The sequence below is a fragment of the Esox lucius genome, chromosome 3, assembly GCF_011004845.1.
Source record: "Esox lucius isolate fEsoLuc1 chromosome 3, fEsoLuc1.pri, whole genome shotgun sequence".
Taxonomy (NCBI): domain Eukaryota; kingdom Metazoa; phylum Chordata; class Actinopteri; order Esociformes; family Esocidae; genus Esox; species Esox lucius.
The window spans coordinates 32,229,002-32,243,645 of NC_047571.1; the positions used below are offsets into that span (position 1 = coordinate 32,229,002).

General features: G+C 42.3%; 1 protein-coding gene across 1 annotated transcript in view; it reads right to left on the reverse strand.

Moving 5' to 3' along the window:
- Window positions 1–4,041: 4,041 nt before the first annotated feature.
- The window catches only part of LOC105030448 (collagen alpha-1(XI) chain-like), a 110,512-nt gene continuing 99,909 nt past the window's right edge, over window positions 4,042–14,644 (reverse strand). The window contains exons 53-65 of the mRNA XM_013133348.4: window positions 14,565–14,618; window positions 13,102–13,209; window positions 12,753–12,806; window positions 12,533–12,586; window positions 11,426–11,533; window positions 11,050–11,103; window positions 10,881–10,916; window positions 10,486–10,539; window positions 10,108–10,378; window positions 9,265–9,377; window positions 7,753–7,821; window positions 6,592–6,825; window positions 4,042–6,375 (exon numbers count right to left, since the gene is read on the reverse strand). Of these exons, the coding sequence (XP_012988802.2) occupies window positions 6,229–6,375; window positions 6,592–6,825; window positions 7,753–7,821; window positions 9,265–9,377; window positions 10,108–10,378; window positions 10,486–10,539; window positions 10,881–10,916; window positions 11,050–11,103; window positions 11,426–11,533; window positions 12,533–12,586; window positions 12,753–12,806; window positions 13,102–13,209; window positions 14,565–14,618 (1,356 nt within the window). The 3' untranslated portion in view covers window positions 4,042–6,228. The remainder of the gene's footprint in view (window positions 6,376–6,591; window positions 6,826–7,752; window positions 7,822–9,264; window positions 9,378–10,107; window positions 10,379–10,485; window positions 10,540–10,880; window positions 10,917–11,049; window positions 11,104–11,425; window positions 11,534–12,532; window positions 12,587–12,752; window positions 12,807–13,101; window positions 13,210–14,564; window positions 14,619–14,644) is intronic.

Consider the following 14,644-nt stretch of genomic DNA (forward strand, 5'->3'; position numbering starts at 1 on the left):
AGCTTTATAAAAACCAACTAAAACATTACGTTTCCAAAATTTACTGTAAGTGCACCAACAAAAAAACAAATAAGAAAAGATACTGTCATTGGTTGTGGTTATTTTCATCAGACTCTGGGTACTGTTTGGCTTAGTGGGACCCCCTTTGTTTTTTAGCCGGAGTATGACCCAAAACACTTCCTGGTTGTGTTAGGGCTATTTGACTAGGAGGGAGAGTGATGGTGCTGAATCAGATGACCTGGTTTCCACAATCACCTAACCTCACTCCAACTAAGATGGTTTGGGATGAGTTGGACCGCAGATGAAAGGAAAAACAGCTTCCTTTAGGAGTGTTGGAAAGGCATTCCAGGTGACTACCTCATGTTGAGAGAATGTCAAGAGTGGGAAAAGCTGTCATCAATCTGAATGTGGCTACAGTACTTAGGAGGATCTACAATATGAAATGTATTTTCATCTGTTTAACGCTTTTTGTTACCACATGATTCCTTATGTGTTATTTCATAGTTTTGATGTCTTCAATGTTATTCTACAATGTGGAAAATAGTAAAAGTAAAGAAATACCCTTGAATAAGTAAGCGTGTCCAGACCTTTGACTGGTACTGTGAATTAAAACAGCAATATATCAATCTGCAAAAGAAGGAGACACTTCTCGTAGAGAAGGCTGTGATGATTATTAGAACTGGCGTTTGCAATAAAGCGTCGTCTCATTGTCCTGCCAGAGTCACCTCAGTGGAAGGTCCAGACACCTTCAGGCTCCAATCAATGCTGCTGCTTATCAGACAGAGTCCGTCTTTCAGTCCGTCCGTCAGCCAAAAACAGCGTGGGTTTAGACAGGAGGGATCAGGTTCTGAATGCTGAGCTGTTAGACTCTTCAGTTCAGTAGCGCCATGGACACGGCCAAGGATGGATCGCCTGATGAACGTAGTGATGATGACTTTTCTAATGCAACTGTTCCCAGAGACAGTGCTTTAAGAGACACACGCAGAAGTACACTGGCAGAATGCCAAGAGCCTTGCGTCATGTAACAAATGTTTAACAAACTAACGGGAGAAATAAGGAGTGGCTTGGATGTAACACATCCACGAGTTATCACACATTTGCTTCCAATGTGATGTTGTCATATAGGAGGTGTCTCTGGGCATCGGGCGTCTCTGGGTATCAGGTGTCTATGGGCATCGGGCGTCTCTGGGTATCAGGTGTCTCTGGGCATCGGGCTTCTCTGGGTATCAGGTGTCTATGGGCATCGGGCGTCTCTGGGTATCAGGTGTCTATGGGCATCGGGCGTCTCTGGGTATCAGGTGTCTCTGGATATCAGATTTCTATGGTCATCGGGTCTTTATGGGTATCAGGTGTCTCTGGGTATCAGGTGTCTATGGGCATCGGGTATCTCTGGGTATCAGGTGTCTCTGGGTATCAGGTGTCTGGGCATCAGGTCTCTGGGTATCAGGTATCTATGGGTATCGGGTGTCTCTGGGTATCAAGTGTCTATGGGCATCGGGTATCTCTGGGTATCGGGTGTCTCTGGGTATCAGGTGTCTATGGGCATCAGGTATCTCTGGGTATCAGGTCTCTCTGGGTATCAGGTATCTATGGGTATCGGGTGTCTCTGGGTATCAAGTGTCTATGGGCATCGGGTATCTCTGGGTATCGGGTGTCTCTGGGTATGGCGTGTCTATGGGTATCGGGTGTCTATGGGTATCTGGTGACTATGGGTGTCGGTCTTGTTATACCAAAACAGACAATAAACATCCTGGAAAACAAATTCATGAGGCACATAGTCTTTGGAATTCATCTAAAGGGAAGTTTGTTCTGTGGCTGTAACAACGGCAAACATGAATGTGGAAAACCAATAATGCCAGAAGCAATAATGAAAAGATCGGTTGAAAGGCAAACAAATATTTGACAGATTTGACAGATATAAAAAAAGTTGTAGTTAATATATCTGACACAGTTCTACGTTATAAGTCAACAATAGGGTTAAGAATTCTTTTTGACTAATTAAGCAGAAAATTGAGAAAGGCACAAAAAAAACCTGGTGATTACCTCTTCCCCATGACCAATCATAAACACGACTCCCTAACAATACAGTACCTCAGTCGATTTATCTGTAATAGCTATCACGATTTACAAATCACACATTGACTTTTTTCACATCTAATTTTGAAGTCAACCTGGTGTGACGCATCTGGACAGATTTACGTGCAGAAGTGGATGAATCCTGATTTTTGTTGTTGTTGTTGTTCACTGTGTAGAACACAGAGCAAAGAGTATTCACAGTTCTGTCATGACTCTCTATTTCTTGAGGCTCCATATGCGATGATTCATCAGACTCATTAGAAACAACTGTGTGTCAAACTGTGTGTGTGTGTTATGGTATGCCTGTCTAAGACAGGAGCAAAGCAGCTGGCTAGTTACTGCTCCTGTCTTGCTGGTTGTGTGTGTGTGTTTGTCTCGGTTGTGAATCGTGAGCCCCGCACAGAAACATGAGTAATTATGTGGGAAGAGAATATTTTCCAAATAGATATTAATCACAACTTGTCATTTGCTTTAGTATCACACACACCACCCCTCCTACCGGGGGCAGATGCCAGCAAAGGTTCAGAGATGAATTTGTCTTCAGTTGGGCTGTGTACCAACAGGCACCACATGGAGCTGAAAAAAATGCAGTACACAGAAAAATCGAAAAAAGCTAAGAAACACAAAGAGCTGTACACTGGAGCTAATGGAAAGAGAAGTACACTGGAGATAAGAAAGACAAAGAGCTGTACACTGGACCTAAGAACAATGAAGAGCAGTACACAGGATCTACGAATCACAGAAAGCAGTACACAGGATCTACGAATCACAGAAAGCAGTACACTGGAGTTAAGTATCACAAAGGGCAGTAGACTGGAGCTAAGAATCACAAAAGGCAGTATACTGGAGCTAAGAATCACAAAAGGCAGTACACTGGAGCTAAGTATCACAAAGGGCAGTACACTGGAGCTAAGAATCACAAAAGGCAGTACACTGGAGCTAAGTATCACAAAGGGCAGTACACTGGAGCTAAGAATCACAAAAGGCAGTACACTGGAGTTAAGTATCACAAAGGGCAGTACACTGGAGCTAAGAATCACAAAGGGCAGTACACTAGAGCTAAGAAGCACAGAGGGCAGTACACTGGAGCTAAGAATCACAAAGGGCAGTACACTGGAGCTAAGAATCACAAAGGGCAGTACACTGGAGCTAAGAATCCTAGTAATCAGTAAACTGACACGTTGAAAAACTGAAGACAGTACACTGCTGGTTTGTGGAGACTGGAGCATTGGAAGGGAGACTTGAGACAGACAGGTTATCAACAATCACAGTAATTGATCAATAAAAATGAATATACTGTATGGTACTGGATCTATTAGAGAGATAAATACAGAGAGAGGGGAGATATTTTCAAGTGAAAGCAAACCATTACAATGTGCATTTGGCAAGATACCAAAATATTTATTTAAGTTTTTTACAATTATCTGTAAACATAATTATAGAGGTTTGAAAGGTTTGGTTTTCTGCTAGTTAAAAGGTTACTACTGTCATATTGTAAATGAAGGAACGAAACATCACTATCAATTCAAGTACGAGTCACAGGAGGGGGAGAAAGAGAGAGGAGGAGAGAGACAGAGAGAGGAGGAGATAGGATATAGACAGAGAGGAGACAGAGAGAGGAGACAGAGAGGAGGAGAGGGACAGAGAGGAGAGAGAAAAAGAGGAGAGAGACAGAGAGGAAGAGAAAGACAGCGAGAGGGAGAAAAAATAGACTGCTTGGGAGAGACAGGATTACTTTGGGTGGGAGTCATCTTTTCTTTGTGGGTAGAACAAAAGCAACATGAATGAACATATCAAACCACAGTTTAGTCTAATCTGGCAAGGATTAACATAAGGATTAAGACTAGGATAATTTAAATCTTTGACAGGGAAAATAATCTGGTATAAGAAACCAACATTAAATTATCACCAGGAATTATTAGACCTAGAGAGACAGCGAACCATACAGAGGGTCAAATCAACACATTGTTCAGAATCCAGTTTTAATATGAATGAACCATCAGAGGCACAAGAAAACATTTCCTCATTACTGTTACAGGAAAATGTTCAAACTACAATGGGGCTAATTTAATTTGGCATCTTTGCATTCACAAACATGACACAAGAAGCTACACAAAAACATGATTTTTCCGTCCATTAGAAAATTCCTCACCCAAATATATAAACTTAATTGTATAATCAAGGTCTACACAGGGTTTGTCATTTATTGAATCTCAACTTTACGCACGTAGAGCAATTGAGGTATACCATTCTGTGGTGTAACATCTATGTGGCAAAAGAAGCTCTCGTTGAGTTGAAATCTACTGGCTGTGTGGCCATTTTCACATTACAAATTGTACATTACTCTGCAATATTACCTTCTTGATTTACCCGGAACAAATAATCAAAACAAGAAGTTCAATACTTTGGAACAACATGACAAGCTCTTAAACACTCTTAGAATTAGGGGTGACTGGAAGAACACTTGAGATCCTCAAAGAGATCACTGCTAGTGTGTTTTGGCCAAGCGTTGTTGATTGTCCTTCCTGTTCATCTGTTGTAAAGCCATGATGTTAAGGTGGAGAACTGACTGCTGAGAAATGCGAAGTTAACCCTTTATTCCTGTTAAAAGTTATACTTTTAGTATACAAATTTTACATGATGAACAGGAATTGAATTCACCCAAAATGCCAGAAACAAACATGTGACTGCGATATCTCTAATAATCCATGCCCACAATATGCCTGGCTGCCAACGCTACAATATACTATCAAAAATAAGGATTCCTCAAAGGACCCTTTAAGGGAGGCCCTTCATGGACCCATTTTGATCAGCAAATATTCCACCAGAGTTTTTGAACCCCAGAAGTTTCTTCCAGGCACCTTTACTTCTAAGATTCTATGTTCACACTGAACACCGTCAGAGTTGGTTGTTGTTGTAGACCAGCTTTGTTAATGAACCCCTAGTTACCATATATTACCCTCCTATGTAAATTGTAAATTGTAGGTATGACCTTGGAGCAGGGAGAATTATGCAGCGAGTGTTTGTAATGGTCAATATTTACAAAGAGATTCTTCATAATTACAAATAAAGGAGTTGTATTCAATTGCTGATATTAACACTGTATTCTGTAAAACAACGACAACCTAGTGTGACCTACCTACTTATGAATTCCTTTCAACAGACATTTAGAACAAACAAATATATTTATTGCAAATTTATTTTCTATATAGTAATACCAACATTTATTTAAAAACATTATTAAGAGCCTTTGGTAGACATGCAAATTTAGATTTTTGAAATGTGGATTCAAAAGGAAAACAGTATTGTACAAAATAATAATAATAACAATAATAATAATTACAGTTTATCAAAATGCACTTTTTTGTAGCACCTTTGGTGTTCTGTGTTCCGCACAAAAGCACCTCTGTGGTTGTAGTTGGAGCAGCACTGGAGCTAGCAGACAGGGAGTCTGGGAAGGGAGGGGGGGCAATGGGGCTGAGTGGAGCCTCCTTTTTCTGGGTAACGGAGTGAAGAGGGGAAACAAGGGGAGACAAGGGGGTGAGTGGGTCCTCCCTCTACAATGGGTAAGGTTTCGGGTGGGGACGGGGTTGAAAAGGGGTCTTGGGGTGAGTGGGTCCTCCCTCTGTTTGCTGAAAGTGCGCCACTGTCCATCCACGGCATCAAAAGTCCTATTTTCCTGATGTCACTTCCTCCCATTACAGTCATCACGTGATTGGGCCCTACAAGGGCAAGGAGTATTCCCCTGGGAAAGGAAGGGGGCGCGGCGTTTTCTACGGGGGGGGGCAGACGGGTGCTGGTGGTCTAACCATCTTAACAACTCTCTAAAACACAGGTTTGGAGCCTGAGGCCGGGGTGAGGCTGGGGAGAGGCCGGGGAAAGGTCGGGGTAAGGCCAGGGAGAGGTCGGGGGTGAGGCCAGGGAGAGGTTGGGGGTGAGGCCGGGGAGAGGCCAGGGAGAGGTTGGGGGTGAGGCCGGAGAGAGGCCAGGGAGAGGTCGGGGGTGAGGCCGGGGAGAGGCCAGGGAGAGGTCGGGTCGACGAGGGGACTCAGTGGGCAGTACAAGGCATGCATGTCCTTTAGCTGGTCGGAGGGAGGGGGAGGGTCGAGGCGGAAGAGGGTCGGGGGGGTGGGGGGTGGGGGGGTTCAGTTCCTAGCCCATGAAGCAGACGGGTCCCAACTCGAACCCGAACCGCTGGTTGGGCTGGCCAAAGTCATTAAACATGACGTCGATGATGGGTACCTGGTCGATGCGAGGGGTGTTGATCTCCATCACTGTCTTGGAGTAGCCCGACTTCAGCTGGATGGGGAAAGAAAAAGAGAATGTAGTGACAACATCACCCCCTACCCAGCACAATGGACCCGAGCTTCCAGAAGAACCAATGGAATCTTTATCTGAATCAATAACATCATATATAGAACTAATGGAATAAAACAAGCGGAGCATTGAATTGAACTTACATATCTAATGTACTGTACCCAATAGAATCTAAAATAGAATCAATGGACTAATTACCGAGCAACCGTCCGACACAGGCTTGATGTAGGGGTTGTTGTCATAAGACATTTCTTCGTCGTTGGAGCCCAGGAAGCGCAGAGCCTTGTCGTAGCTGTCTTCCTTGGCATTGAACCACGCCACGGACTGGTGGCAGATGTAGGTGAAGTTCTGACGTGCTGAAGAACTGAGCAGCTTCAGGAAGGTCATCTGGACCATCTGGATGGTGTTTTCCTCTCTGTCCACATAGTTCAGCTGATGGAGGGAGTTGGGAGAAGGGTGGAGGCAGGGAAAGGAGGGAAGAGGACGGAGGTTGAGGGATGGAGAAGGGGTTTTGGGTGGACAGAAGGTGAGAGGTAAGGTAAGAGTGTCAGGTAAGAGTGTCCGGTAAGAGTGTCAGGTAAGAGTACACTGATGAAATGTTCATGCAGTTTTAAGAGACGTAAAAGAGCTGAAACACCAACATGTATCTCTGTGATTTTATTGTAGCTGGTAAACTAGTCAACATGTATCTATGAGATGTTATTGAGCCTGCTAAACTGGTCAACATGTATCTCTGTGATTTTATTGTAGCTGGTAAACTAGTCAACATGTATCTCTGTGATTTTATTGAGTCTGCTAAACTGGTCAACATGTATCTCTGTGATTTTATTGTAGCTGGTAAACTAGTCAACATGTATCTATGAGATGTTATTGAGCCTGCTAAACTGGTCAACATGTATCTCTGTGATTTTATTGTAGCTGGTAAACTAGTCAACATGTATCTCTGTGATTTTATTGTAGCTGTTAAACTAGTCAACATGTCTCTATGAGATGTTATTGAGCCTGCTAAACTGGTCAACATGTATCTCTGTGATTTTATTGTAGCTGGTAAACTAGTCACCATGTATCTATGATATGTTATTGAGCCTGCTAAACTGGTCAACATGTATCTCTGTGATTGTATTGAGGCTGCTAAACTGGTCAACATGTATCTATGAGATGTTATTGAGCCTGCTAAACTGGTCAACATCTATCTCTGTGATTGTATTGAGGCTGCTAAACTGGTCAACATGTATCTCTGTGATTGTATTGAGGCTGCTAAACTGGTCAACATGTATCTCTGTGATTGTATTGAGGCTGCTAAACTGGTCAACATGTATCTCTGTGATTTTATTGAGGCTGCTAAACTGGTCAACTTACTATTTTTCCTCGCTTGAATTCACTGAACCATGTTCCAGGAGTCTCCTTCGGCCAGTTAGATATTCTCACCTGTTACATGGAGAAGTCAGACAATGGACACATCAAGAAAATTACATTCATTTAATGTGACCTATAATGTGAACAATTCAATTGAAAAAAAAAAAGAAATCTTCTAGGGGGAAAATAAAAACCTGGCATTAAAAAAATATCCTGCTTGCATTAGTGTGCATACCCTCTTATAACTGAGGATGTGGCTGTGTTCAGAATTAACCAATCACATTCAAACTCATTCATGTTAAATAGAAGTCATTACACACTTGGCATCATTTAAAGTGACTCTGATTAATCACAAATAAAGTTCAGCTGTTGTAGTAGGATTTTCCTGACATTTTCTTAGTTGCATCTCAGAGCAAAAGCCATGTACAAAATAATTTCCAAAGCATTAGATATACCATGGAACACAGTGAAGACAGTCATCAAGTGGAGAAAATATGTCACAACAGAGACATTACCAAGAACTGGATGTCCCTCCAAAATTGATGAAAAGACGGGAAGAAAACTGGTCAGGGAGGCTTCCAAGAGGCCTACAGCAACAATAAAGGAACTGCAGGAATTTCTGGCAAGTACTGCCTGTGTGCTACATGTGACAACAATCTCCCATATTCTTCATATGAATGGGCTATGGGGAGGGTGGCGAGACTGGAGCCTTTTCTAACAAAGAAAAACATCCAAGCCTGGCTGAAGTTTGCAAAAACAAAAAGGTGTGTTTGGAGCAAAAACAACACTGCACATCACCCAACAAACACCATACCCACAGTAAAGCATGGTGGTGGCAGCATCATGCTTTGGGGCTGTTTTTCTTCAGCTGGAACTGGGACCGGGGAACCGGGGCCTAGTCAGGGTGGAGGGAATTATGAACAGTTCCAAATACCAGGCAATATTGGCACAAAACTTTCAGGCGTCCGTTAGAAAGCTGAAGATGAAGAGAAAGTTCACCTTTTAGCACAACAACGACCCAAAGCACACATCCAAATCCACAAAAGCATGGCTTCACCAGAAGAAGATTAACGTTTTGGAATGGCCCAGCCAGAGCCCAGACCTGAATCCAATTGAACATCTGTGGGGTGATCTGAAGAGGGCTGTGCACATCTGACAGATTTGGAGCGCTTTTGCAAAGAAGATTGGGCAAATATTGCCACGTCAAGATACGCCATGCTAATAGACTCCTACCCAAAAAGACTGAGTGCTGTAATAAAATCAAAAGGTGCTTCAACAAAGTATTAGTTTAAGGGTGTGCACACTAATGCAACTTTATTTTTCCCCCTCAAAGATTTCAGTTTGTTTTTCAATTGAATTATTCATGTTATAGGTCACATTAAAGGTGGACAAGTTCTGACATGATTTATCTTTGTCTCATTCTTTTACACCTGGCATTTTAACAGGTGTGTATAGACTTTGTATATGCACTGTATCTATATATCTATTTATATGTACTGTTTGCTATGAACATACGTTGGTGGATTTGCTGTCTGGATAGATGCAGGTTTCTCCTCCAGCAGTGAAGTTACAGTAGACCTTGAAGGAATCTCCAGTGCAGCCTTGGTTGGGATCAATCCAGTATTCACCTGGACATTGAATCACACACAGTAGATCACTGTCAACATGAAGCAGGGTTTCACCTACACCATCAAGCAGATCAACTTCCAGCCATTACAAACATTCACTTCTGTAACTCGGCTGGCAACCACTGTCTGACTGGGTCATTTTTCCTGGCCGCTGTGCTGTTGATTTTCTTTCTCTTTGAATCGTAGTCCGGGCAAATCTTAGACACCTGCTGATGTAAAAAGGCCTTCACAAAACAATTCTGATTCATTGATTGAGTAGGTCCCGGGGTTTTGTCATTGAGAGCCAATGCTCTTTGTGCTGTTTTGCCCTTAAGGCAAGCTGCACCGCATAGACCAGGGCCAAGTAAATGTTGTATTTACTAATAAATATTTAATGTGCAATGTGTGTAAGTGCTTTTCTACAAGCTGGCTGCTCCCTTTCTTTATTGATAACCAGCTTCTAAAGTAATAGTGTGTAATTGGTGATGATAATGACTACAATAACGATGCAGATGATAATGATAACATTGCAGATGATTATGATAACAATGCAGATGATAATGATGCAGATGATAATGATAACAATGCAGATGATAATGATGCAGATGATAATGATGATGATAACGACACACATGATATTGGCGATAACATGTTTTTATGTGTCTCAGCCTGTCCTGTGTTTTATCAGGTCAACCCGGGTGCAGAAGAACCTCATTGGCACCGTTTGGTAGCACTGATTGACTGGACCCACCGTCCGGGAAGTCTGGCTGGCTGAGGTGCAGGTCGTTGCATGTCCTGGCAGGGTTGTCCTGCGTCCCCATGGGGAACTTCATCCTCTCTATGTCCTGCTTCAGGTTGTTCAGGGAGCCGAACACGTCTTCCATGCCCGCCGCCTCGTCCATGCCGTAGTCGTCATTGCCGGCGGCCTCATCGGCCTGCACGTCATCGTCCTCCGCGTGACGTCTGTTCTTCCTGCTTGCCTGCTGGATGGGCAGCGGCTGGATGATGTCACCAGGAGGGCCCTGGTGTCAAAGTTCATAGGTTAGAGGGCATGGGGTCGGGATGGACAGCCAATCAGATACAGGTGATTCTTTGGCAGAATTTAATAAAAAAATACCAAATTACTTACAGGGGGTCCAGGTGGTCCGATCACACCTGTATCTCCCTTCTGACCTGCTCCACCCTAGAAACCAACACCAGGTTATACACGATGACATCACACCAGGTCATGTACAGACGCCACACCTTAATGTGATCATCCAGTTGTTGTGTACGATAGAGAGATGAGTCCGTTAGACTTAATGTGATCATCCAGTTGTTGTGTACGATAGAGAGATGAGTCTGTTAGACTTAATGTGATCATCCAGTTGTTGTGTACGATAGAGAGATGAGTCCGTTAGACTTAATGTGATCATCCAGTTGTTGTGTACGATAGAGAGATGAGTCCGTTAGACTTAATGTGATCATCCAGTTGTTGTGTACGACAGAGACGATTCAGTTAGTCTTCAAATGAGCCCAACTTACATTTGATCCCTTGGAGCCCTTGGAACCGGCTGGGCCCTACGGAGAGACGGGAGAGACAGAACTGTGACCATGACAGCAAATTTTACAACGGGTTGAGACAAAGACATTAGAGAGAATCGAAGAATGAATTTGATAAGGGGTTTTGAAAAAGAGATGATTCTTGACTTACAGGAATGCCAGGAGGGCCCGGAGGTCCGAGGGGACCAGGAGCGCCAGGAACCCCCTGTATGATGTACCAAAAGACCACTTAATAGGAACATCCACCAAGGATGGCATATACCACTCAATCTAGACTTAGTAAATATCAACACTGTACAGAGGTACGGTATAGTTTGAACAAATGCCACAACACTTTACAGCGGTATCAACAAATCGACAAATACTTAACAGGATGGTCACAAAATACTTTAAAGGGTTTGAAGGCCTGTTGGTGATTTACGTTTGTAAGTTCTCATTCTTAAATGACCAAATACATTATTGGATAATCTAGGAAGTTAATAAAATGTAAACTTGTGAAACAACTTGGTAGTGAACCAGTTACTCACAGCGTCTCCCTTGCCTCCAGTGGTTCCCTGGGGTCCGGGCAGGCCTCGGTCGCCCTTCTCTCCAAACTCACCAGGTGGTCCAATCAAACCAATGAGACCAGGGTGACCCTAGAGGATGGACACAGAGACAGACAGGAATGGAGAGAGAGGGAGAGAATGACAAAGAAACAGGGAGAGCGAGACCGAGAAATAAGAGAATTGCAAATGAACTGTCAGACATAGGGGTGTTGAGGCATTTAGAGACACAATTGGGATATTCTGCTTCAGGGGATGTAGTGACCAATTAAACTGCAATTAAACAGTTTGACATTCTTAACTTTACTAAAACGTAAATAAAACCTGTGATTCATTTCTGCCAAATAACATTATGCAGAACTGAGAAAAAGCTACAGGTTAAGAGAAAAGGCTACAGGTGATGAGAGAAATTGATTATTCTTCAATCCATAGACACTGAACAATCTTTAAACGGAAACATTTCTAAAAGCACTTCCAGGTTTTTCCAAGGTCTTCTCTACTGTCTTAGTAACAACCATTTAAAAGGTTTGTTTTATATTGTTGTCATATTTAACAGCAGAGATCCGCTCTGGCCCTTTTAATGTGCGTATGTGTTTGTGTGTATTTATAGCTCTTGTTATATTTAACAGTGGTGGTCTGCTTATGGGAAATAGAGCTGTGGCTAGAGTTATAGCTAACCTCCTGGTAACCCTATTTTACAGCCCTGTCTGACAAAACTGCTGCTTTTGGTAGTGTTACATTTAATCTGCTAGCCCGGTTTGACTAAACAGCTGCTTTAGCTATAGTTAAAGTTTTTTCAGCTTGCCCAGTTTGACAAAATTGCTGCTTCAGCTAGAGTTAAAGTTAATCTGCTATCACGGTTTGACAAAACAGATGCTTTAGCTAGAGTAAAAGAAAATCTGCCAGCCGTCTTCATGTTTGATAGAAATCCGGGATGATTAAAACTCATACATAATTAATTTGCAGTTAATCACAAATAAAGTATAGGCTTTTAAGTACAAACAAGAGGGCAAGAGAAAGAGAGAGCCAGAGCAAAAAAAAAAGAATGAGAGAAAGAGTGATTTAATAACAAATAGAGTATTCCAGTCTTACCTTTTCTCCCTTACCACCTGGAGTTCCTTTCAAGCCAGCTAGGCCAGGGGGTCCCTGAAAGTGGAGAAAATCTACTCTCAGGAAAACGTTTGTAAAATACAGAAAGCATAGAACCGTATCTCTAAGGAAAGGTTCTCACAGCATAAGCTGCTTTGACTCAATGTAAAACATGTATATCTATGCAAGTTCATGACGCTGTTATTTTCATATTGGTCATTACCATTGGTCCAGGGGGTCCGTCCATTCCGGAAGCTCCAGGAAGTCCTTGTTCACCCTGAAAATGGGTCACATCTTTCGTGACATTATCCATCAAATGATTCACCACATTACTAATCCTACTGTCAAATCACATAATATTTAAACTCAATTATCCATTAAGTTATATAACACTACTCTGCCTAACCTTCAATAATGTATTGGTAATGTATAGAAAACAGTCTATGGTAGAACTGCAACTAGATTATTTACTAGATTAGTTACTGACACTCATACTGCAATGCATTATTTCACTCAATACTGATACTGCGTTGTATAATGTATAGAAGATCATGTTCAGACAATTAACTCACAACAGGTCCAGGAATTCCACGCAGGCCATCAGGTCCGGCCTTCCCAGGGGGCCCCTGGGGTCCGACTGGTCCAGTCTTCCCATCAGCCCCCTCGGCTCCAGCTTCCCCCTGCAATAGACAATTACATGATTTCATACCACCGTCTCTAGACATTCAAAGTTACACAACCAACAATCAATAACCCTGTGTCAATACCATCAGCCTTATCAGACTGGAGCTGGTTGCCAAACCTAAATTGAAATGTGTGTAAGTTTGTTTGTGTAGCATATGATTTATTAACCACATTTTCATGCAATTATGAGTGTGATAATACTGACTGAATATTTGTTGTTTTAACCACCAAGCTTTTTCAAATCCAGCTTTGAGCAGCGTTAGTTGATTCAACATATACTAACAAGGCAAGTAGCAGAGTTAGTTGATTCAACAGATACTAATAAGGCAAGTAGCAGAGTTAATTGATTCAACAGATACTAATAAGGCAAGTAGCAGAGTTAGTTGATTCAACAGATACTAATAAGGCAAGTAGCAGAGTTAGTTGATTCAACAGATACTAATAAGGCAAGTAGCAGAGTTAGTTGATTCAACATAATTATAAGGCAAGTAGCAGAGTTAGTTGATTCAACATACACTAATAAGGCATGTAGCAGAGTTAGTTGATTCAACATACACTAATAAGGCATGTAGCAGAGTTAGTTGATTCAACAGATACTAATAAGGCAAGTAGCAGAGTTAGTTGATTCAACAGATACTAATAAGGTGAGTTGCAGAGTTTGTTGATTCAACAGATACTAATAAGGTGAGTTGCAGAGTTTGTTGATTTAACAGATACTAATAAGGCAAAAAGCTGAATTTCCTGTTCATCTGAAGTCCACCCAACACACAGAATAAGTCTGATTTAAGGATTGGTTACTTTCAGTTACTTTAAAATCAAGTAAGCATGACTTGATTAATTATTCCCTTCCAGGACTACATTACTCAGCCTGGTGAGCCAGAGCAGTACTTTTCTTTTCAACATCAGTTTGGATCTCCAGGTTACACTGCATACAGGCAAGACCGAGATCTATGAATAGGACTGAAGAGGAGGTGAAAACAGCTGAACGCAGTTGACGGTACAGCCAAGATCATAAGAAGTATTGCACGACTGAGAACCAGTTCCAGTGATAAATCAGTTCTAAAACAGGGTCAGCTTTCGAAAGCAAACTAACACACCACACCTCAATTACTGCCACACAATATCTGATCCATCACCCATGACAACAGAGATGGAGAGGACTGGAGATCCATGGATTTACCATCAGATGGGATGTTGGAGGATTAAACCGTTCTGACAGCCAATTAGAAGCCAGCTTCGACACAGACCAGGAAGTTCTGAGAGGCTTTTGCCTTTCACCGTCAAATCAACTCTAATCCTACATGTACACTGCCTGCCTCACTGGATATGAATGTGAGTGTGTTCATGTCACCTTGGAACCTTTCTCCCCCTGTCGTCCCTCAGCACCAGCTCTTCCAATGGGTCCCTGGGGAGAAAAGAGGCCCATCATTG